The 8,204-nt window shown below is 36.9% G+C and overlaps 1 protein-coding gene across 3 annotated transcripts; it reads left to right on the top strand.

The window, feature by feature from the left end:
- Positions 1-538: 538 nt before the first annotated feature.
- LOC116032602 lies at positions 539-6,107 on the top strand. 3 transcript variants are annotated; one of them, XM_031275262.1, is made up of 12 exons: positions 539-899; positions 1,046-1,160; positions 1,688-1,866; positions 1,951-2,075; positions 2,219-2,327; positions 2,450-2,489; positions 2,910-2,999; positions 3,096-3,195; positions 3,450-3,589; positions 3,697-3,799; positions 3,882-4,531; positions 5,612-6,107. In XM_031275262.1, exons 3-12 carry the CDS (start codon positions 1,728-1,730, stop codon positions 5,880-5,882), a joined length of 1,767 nt encoding a protein of 588 aa, XP_031131122.1. In that variant the 5' UTR covers positions 539-899; positions 1,046-1,160; positions 1,688-1,727; the 3' UTR covers positions 5,883-6,107. The 3 variants fall into 3 exon arrangements, with proteins under 3 accessions (XP_031131122.1, XP_031131130.1, XP_031131113.1); XM_031275270.1 differs by lacking the exon at positions 1,046-1,160 and having other exon boundaries at positions 539-874; XM_031275253.1 differs by lacking the exon at positions 1,046-1,160.
- Positions 6,108-8,204: the final 2,097 nt, after the last annotated feature.

Raw genomic sequence — 8,204 nt, 5'->3', positions numbered from 1 at the left:
TTACAAAGTATACCGTGGTTCTAAATTGTGCATTTTTAGTATTGGAATTATGAATTTCTAAATTATAAATTGTGCTTCTAAGTCAAAACACATAAAAAACTTTTTGAATACAATACAGGGTCATCAAATCCTAATATGTTAATATTGTGTTACTGCAATATTTGAAAGGAACTTGTGAATATAAAACAAGATAATTAATTACATATATATGTTAACATTATATATTCCTATTATACAAATTATAAATTTTTAAAAGGTAAATCGTAAAGCTATTAGCCTTGCTCTCAAATGACATGTAGTGACTTCCCTATACATCGAGCACTACAATCTAATAAAGTTAATTGTATTAAAATAAAATAAAATTTTGAGGTTGTAAATTGTTTGTGATTAAATCAGGTCCACCTTAAGGTAGTCGGTTGAGGTTGTTTTAATGTCCTAAAACGTAATGAGTACCACGATAATATGAAACTTCTTTTATCAGTGTACTTTTTCATGATTTCATCATGAAAAGTTAAAATAAATAAACAAAAGAATAGTCAACCGACCAGAAATGAGACCTTGTCCAGTTTTCCCTTTCCCCTACTGGTTCTTGCACACCTTCTCTGACTTGTATTTCTCAATCTTTCTTGGACTTAAATCTTGGAACTTTGGAAGAATTTGTACACTGAGCCACGAATTTTTAACTAATCTGATTGGTTAATCATTCTAAATTTCTGCATATAAACTCTATTCCTGTCTGTAAATTCTTTTTGTGTTGAAGAAGACTCCCCACCCCCCATGTTACGTTTCCGCCTAGGTGACCTCAAATTCAGCTGATTCGTCCCCCCCTCGACCATTCACTGCTTGAGATCTGTGATTGTCTTCTCCCCACTGGGTATTCTTCAAAACACCTGCTTTCTGTGAGTTCTCCATTCTTTTTGTATACCAAAGTTCTCATCTTTTTGTTCTTTTTTAGTTTGTGGTAACTATTTTGTACCTGTGTTGTTCTTGAACATGTTTCTTTTTGAAATTTCATTAGTTCAGTTGTATTTGGTTATGTGCATAGGTGCATTGAATGAAGAAACTGGGTGTTTCTGAGGGGTTTTGACTGAGTTTGAAGCTCTAGCTGTGCATTTAATTTTGAAAAGATTTGAGAATTTCCATGCTTTCTGTACTGAGAGGTGAAGAATTTTGCTAAGCTGCATATTGTAAAAATATTTTTGATGCATACATGTGTAATCTGTGGACAGTGGATGCCACCAATTCTCTTGATCAATCTTAAATGCCAGAAATTGGATGGTTCTTCTCTGTATATTTTGGGGTGATGAGGAAACCGCAGCCACTACCTGAGAGTGTGCATAGGGTAAACCCTGCCTTGTAATCCTAGCCAGCAAAGGACCACAAGGAGGTAAATTAGCCTAGGTTGCCCATAGCTGACCGGCTCAAACCAAGATGGCTGAGAATCCTGGGATTCAAATTTGTGACCCCGTGGTTACAAGTTCGTATCCTTAGCCATCTTGGCTGGGGGTTACCCTTCTTCTCTGTATATTTTGGAGTTATATATTCTTATGTGTGTTGATGTAAACCAACCGTGGTGTCTTCGAATGAAAGAGTGAAGCTGTCTCTGATGGAAATTTGTACTTGATTGCTCTTTCTAGTGGATCGTTCCGAAATATTCGCTATAACATAATCTCATTTGGCATTACAGAAGTTGAAGTAGAGTGTTTGTTTTGAACTGAAATGCAAATATGGTGGTAAAAGGAGACATATCCGAGTACAGAGATCGACTTGATAAGACCTTGTCATCTCAAGATCTTGTAAATGAGGATCTACTTAAGGGCCTTGTTAAGAGTCAGATCATTAGCTCGTTAAACATTGAGAATGAAGGTAAGTTTATTGACTTAATTTGATAATCCCTCTGATTGGTCCGTTTTTCGCTTGATCAGATTGTTGTACGTGTATGCTTTGTAGAGTGTATTGACAATATCATAGAGAGAAGAACCAAGGAAGTACAAAACGCTCTTGGCATGTTGAGGAGTACCTCAGTAACGGATGGCGAGAAGTCGAAATCCTCTGAGCCATCACACGGTTGGAAAGTAGGCTGTCTACCATAGTCACAAAAATAAATGCTATACATATATATATTGTTTCTATTTCTTGGCTTCTCCTTTTCTATTATTTACTCCCGATGTGAAATTAGTTGCAAACTTTTTTTTCTTTACCTCTTCACTTTTGGCAGATAAAGCAGGATACTGAAGAATTCCGTGTAATGTATAGAGAAGGACCAGAAGGCACACCTTTTCATACACTTCTTGTTGAAGGCTATGTCGATGGCCCGGTTGATGTTTGTAAGCTAACCTTAAATCTTTGATCCTTTACCGCTTCTCACTGCCACACACCAAAAAAAAAAAAAAAAAAGTTTTTCTACCTGTCTATGTAGGAATTTTAAGACAAACAAATAACTATGCAGGTCATTGCATCTCTTGGGAAGCAGACTTATACAAGAAATGGTAAGACGTCCAATGTTCAACTAATTTTGATAGCACAGTACTTTTCTGAATTAATCTCGATGAACACTTCCATTTTATAATTACTTTTAACTAATTGTGATGGCATGAAAGTTTTGTTGTGCACCTAGATAAGTGCTCCTTTTACTAAAACGTTAGTGCCAGTTTGGCAGAATGGATTAAGAATGTTTTGCCTTTTGATTTACGACATGAGAGGATGAAACGAAGAAATTTTGCCAAAAATAGAACACTAATGCAAACACAACAATGTAATTTATGTCTGTTTTTTCTTATTTAATTCTACATGCATAACTGCGTATGAGATTTTAAAATAGAACAGAAAGTGAGGCTTTTGTTGGAGGTGGTTTTATCTGATAATTGATTGTGGACTATATGATTATATTCTTGCATTCGACTTGTCAGGTTGCCGCAAAGTACTATTCCAACTTTTAAGATATCCTTCACTCAGTGTTTGCAAAAGATCAGAATCGGTGAACAGATATCTTTAGTAAGGTTTGTGCTCATTTAAAAGTTAAAAACTGTAGAGATTTTTATGTTTACGAAAAGTCCTTTAAGGGGCTAATGTGTTTCAATTTGTTGGGAAGACAGGATGAAGCTTTCATGGCCGTTATCATCGAGGGAGGCTCTTTTGCATTACTTCGAATTTGATTACTTTCAAGATGGCCTTGTTGTAGTGCTCCTAAACTCGGTAAGCATTTAACTTTGCTATAATCTAAGAACTAGGTTCTAATACCGTGTTATAATTTAAGATTGGGTCAATGTTACAAAAAGACTGAATCACACTAAAAGACTGAATCCAATCAATTAACTACTAACCCATGACCTTATAAACTCGTATGTTTTCTCTTATTTTTTCAATGTGAGACTCTTAACAAATGATTTTCTTCTAACATAGCATGCTATTGATGGAAAACTAAATTGAAACTTCATTTCTATTTTAAGATTTCCGACGTAGAGGGTGTTGATATAAGTACTCACGGATTCTCCAAAGACGGGATACCTGATGCAGAAGATGTGGTAAGAATTGATGTGGTGGGAGGTTTTGCCATGCAGAAAGTTTCTGCTAATCGGAGCTTTTTTCGGTGAGTTTGGTTTTTTTAAATTTTTCAACGAGAATATTTTGAAGTCCAATAGTTTCCAACATCGTATGTTCTGCCTCGTAATGATCCTGCTGCTTTTTGCTTTGCAGGACCATCGCAAACCTCGATATAAAATTGGATTTTGTTCCTCCAGCATTCATCAATTTTGTTTCGAGGCAGCTCATAGGTAGCGGATTCAAGCTATATAAGAAGGTCAATTTCAGTTCTATATAAGAAGATTTTGTTTGTTTCAATATTTGTTGTGACATTATCTAAAGTCTGGCATTTTTTTCAGGAAGTTGCTTCAGTTACGAAAGGCGATGAAGATTTTAGCAAGGCTTTAAAAGATCCACTGTACAGTAGAGTACGCGAAGCTCTATATTCAGATCATACGTGTAATGGGGCTTCAGTGCTGGAAAACTCGACGGGAAACAGTGATAAACAAGCAAAGGATGCAAGTCGAGACGAGAATGTGAATATGGACCATATTGTGATTAATTCACAAGCAGAGGAGGAGGAGGAGGAGGAGGATTCAGCAGGTGGAAATGAAACAATTCCTTGTGAGATTGAGGAAATTGATGAAGGAGATGGCGAGAAGAGCGAGAATTCGCCCGAGGATGATAGGGAACAGACCGAACAGTGTGATTCCCCGAGCAATCCCGTATTACACGAGTGTTTCAGCAGCAAAAAGAACAAGGTTGTTATTAGTCGTGAGGTCCAACAAGCACTGGCAACACTGGAAAAGGCCATTTCTTTCATACGCGAAAATCAGTGTAATGTGGATGCCAGGCCCTCTTGTGGAGCCAATGCAGAGAAACCACTAGGCGCGGTGGACAAACACGATGTAGAAGAAGTAAAAATTTCAGCTGAATTACCCAGAAAGGAATCAGCCGAAAGAATCTCCTCGTATGAACATAGTAATAGCTACAGCAGTCGCGGCTCAAGGTAAATCTCGTTTTCTGCAATGGATTACAACAAAGCTCACTTTGTCATATACACTTAATACCTCCCATGTTAGTTTCACTATACTAGAGGTGTCAAACGGGCGGGCTTGGGCTGGCCTGGTCACTAGCCCGTTTATTTTTTGGATTGGGTTAACCCAGTCCAATTAAAGTTCAGACTGGGCTTGGCCCCGTCCAAAAATAAAAATTAAATCCGGCCCAATCCATAACCCTAAAAATTAAAAATTGAAAAAAGATATTAAAAATATATATTTACTAATTTAAATTATAACTAACATAGTTGGTGTGGTGGTTCAGTCAATCATTATTGCATGGACCATGGTCCACACAGCTGTGTGGACCAAAAATAAAAAGTACATTATTTTTGTATTGAAGGTCCATTATTTTTATACTGTAGGTACATTATTTTAGGGTACATTATTTTTGTACTGAAGGTACATTATTTGATATATACTGTCAAATAATGTACCTACAGTACAAAAATAATGTACCTTCAGTATAAAAATAATGTACTTTTTATTTTTGGTCCACACAGCTGTGTGGACCATGGTCCATGCAATAATTTGCCGTGGTCCAGCACCTCATCCTTGAAGCATGAGATTGGGGGTTTGATCCCCACCCATGTAAATGGAGCAAACCATTTGGAAATGGACAAATGAAATTTTACAACTTATGTGATAATCTCATGAGCTATTAGTCCATTACTCTATTAGAGTATACATGTATATTATATTTTTAAAAAAATGTATGGGCCAACCTAGGCCGACCCGGTCCATGGGCAAAAAATTAAAGTCCAGCCTTGTCTATATATAGTATAAAACGAGCTAGTCTTAATCCGCCCATTATAGCAAATGAACCGGTTTGGGCTAGCCCAAACATGTCATGCCTAGACTGGACTTGGGGCTAGCTGTAGTCCTCAAAACGCAGACCCTCATTGCCTCGTATAAATAACAGTTGGTAAGACTGAAACCCATTTTCGTCTGGTCAGCCGGGATGTGTGTTCTTGAGAACACCTGATTAGCTATAAAAAGCATTAGCATCAATAATGCCGCTTGTTTTTCAGGCGTATAAGCTCGAGCTTGTGCACGAGGGAAACGAACCATAATAAGATCGCACCAGCTTCACCAGACGTGTATATTGCCAATCCTAGTGAGACTCGAGACGCTGTTTCACATTCGCCAGAAGATGAAAGAGAAGAGGAGACAATTTTGGAGAAAACATTGAAGAGTGATCATGTAAGTAACATCACTAGTGAGAATAGCATTGGTAGAAAAAAACCCAGAAAACTGAAAAACAGGTGCTTTTCCTTTCTTCCTGGGAAGCGAACCGCTTAAGAAGTAGCCTCTCTGAGTTGCAAGATGGGTTGCATCATGGAGAAATATAGGGTCTAAATCTCTTGGATGAAGTTATATATGGTTACAGATTGTCAGATTTGTAGATATATATATATATATGTATCTAAAGTTCAATAGGAAAAGCTTATTTGATCAGAAATGGATTAAAAAATGTAATCTTATAAACAAAATTTTGTAATCTTATATCCAGTTCTTCTTGTTGTATGTGAGTTTTGCAGGGTAATTGACCATAGTAGTGGGCTAGTGGCTTTTAGTTTAGGCAGCAGAAGCACACAAAGGGCACACTCTATGGGAGTGGGTAATTTTCTAGTATAGCAGGGAGTTTTATATTGCTAATAGTTTAAAGGGTATTTTGTAGGTTATTCAATATACTTACAATAACATTAAATTAAAGAGCAATTTCCTACACTTAGTGAGAGTAGATCCTCATCTTCTTCTCTCCCATGATGATTGGCCAGCCCGTGAGGAACTTTATACGAAAAAATGTTGAGATGTTGGGAATAAAACTTTCACTAATGTCCCTGCGTCGGTGGATGTGAAAATTAAAAGATTTGAATTGAATATCAACCTTTAATGTAGTTACGAAATGAACCTCTTTCTAAGGTTCAATTACTACTTTCTCCATTATCGTTACCCCTTTCTCTTTAGTTAATTGCCAGCTTGTGTTAATGTCTACATTATTGTTAATCCTCTTTCTCTTTAGTTAATTGCCAGCTTGTTTTAATTAAGCTGAACTAGGGTGGGATGATGTTAGTAAGAATTGAACTTGTGATCTTCCGATACAAGAATTATACTTAGGGTTGTGCATCGAATGAGTTCGAATAATTCGGATGCCAACCCATTCAATTTTTTTTTTTTAGGAACCAACTCATTCAATTTTTTGTTCTTATTTTTTATATATCCAATTCGTTTGATTTAATTAGTTCGAACTTTGGAGGCACAAGTAAAGTACACAAATCACGCACTTTAAGCTAAGAACACAAATCACATGTCTAAAGTTTCTAAATGGTGCACCTTCAATTGAGGACACACACTGCGCACCTTACGTACACAAACTACGCACCTTAAGTACGCAAGCCACGCATCTTAAGAACACAAAACGCGCACCTAAAGTTTTCACTACAAGAAAATCGCGATTCGCGACGGAAAAATTCTGTTGCGAAACAGCCAAATTCCATCACGGAACGAGTTTTGCAGGGAATCGCAACTGAATTCGTTCCGTCGTGTATGGCCTCGTCGTATCTTGAGAGAATGAGAGAGAGGCAGAGAGCAGGGCAGTGTGGCGTACAGCTGAGGCAGAGAAGAGAGGGGTAGGTTAAGAAATATTTTGACGTACCTTAAGAAGGAAAACAACGCACCTTAAGAAGGAAAACCACACACCTTAAGATTTAGGTTCACTCACCTTAAGTTTCTATTAGTCATGTTCATATTCATATTATTATTATAATGTCTTATTGTTATATTTGTACTTGGTCAATAATATGTTAGCTATAGAATAGGAGAGTTATGTGTTTACTCTCCTATAGGACTCCTCTTTGCATTGCATCAGTCATAACAGAATTGATGAGCACAAATGATGAGTGTAAAAGGGTGTAATGTCGTTCCGCTGAAGATTGGTGTTATGGCACGAAACTGTGTGAATTACCAGGCACTAGAGTATATGAATTAATAGAATCCAAGCAACAAAGACTGAAGGATGTAAAAGAAAGCAATTGATTCAGGTGTAAACTGTATGATAAAGGTATGTGCCAGATTAGGAGGATTGTAACCTTGATGTTCTAACAAACTCAGAATTAGGGAAGGAATAATTAACCAAGGGATATATGGGCAATGCACAAAAGAATTCTACTCAGCTACTTTCGTAATCAATAAGAGAATTAGACTAAGATTGCCCCACTGTCGTGATGCATCAATCATAATCTTAAGCACCTAAGCATTGTAAGCCCCCAAAATTACCTCTACTTTCATAGCAGGAAAATTATGTTGAAATTGGTAAGGCTCGAGGTCTCCATCCAACTTTTGTTGTAATGAATCCCTCTCCTAGACTAGCAATTAATTGTGGCCATCAACCAATAACAAGTAGAAAGAAATCCCCAACTCAACATAAACCCTAGGTAAAAGATTCAATCCCTTTATGCAATTATCATAAATTGAACATCAAGATTAACAATGGACCACTAATCCAAACCCATAAACGAATTACTCCCGCATGATGGAAGTAACCACAACAAAGCAAGAATAAATAACCATAAACATTGCAAGAATTAAAAGGGAAGAGAAACTTAACTGATAAAGAACAAA

Source organism: Ipomoea triloba, chromosome 1, assembly GCF_003576645.1.
Source record: "Ipomoea triloba cultivar NCNSP0323 chromosome 1, ASM357664v1".
Taxonomy (NCBI): Eukaryota; Viridiplantae; Streptophyta; class Magnoliopsida; order Solanales; family Convolvulaceae; genus Ipomoea; species Ipomoea triloba.
Note: the sequence above shows the minus strand (reverse complement) of the source record. Positions and strands in the feature narration are given on the sequence as shown.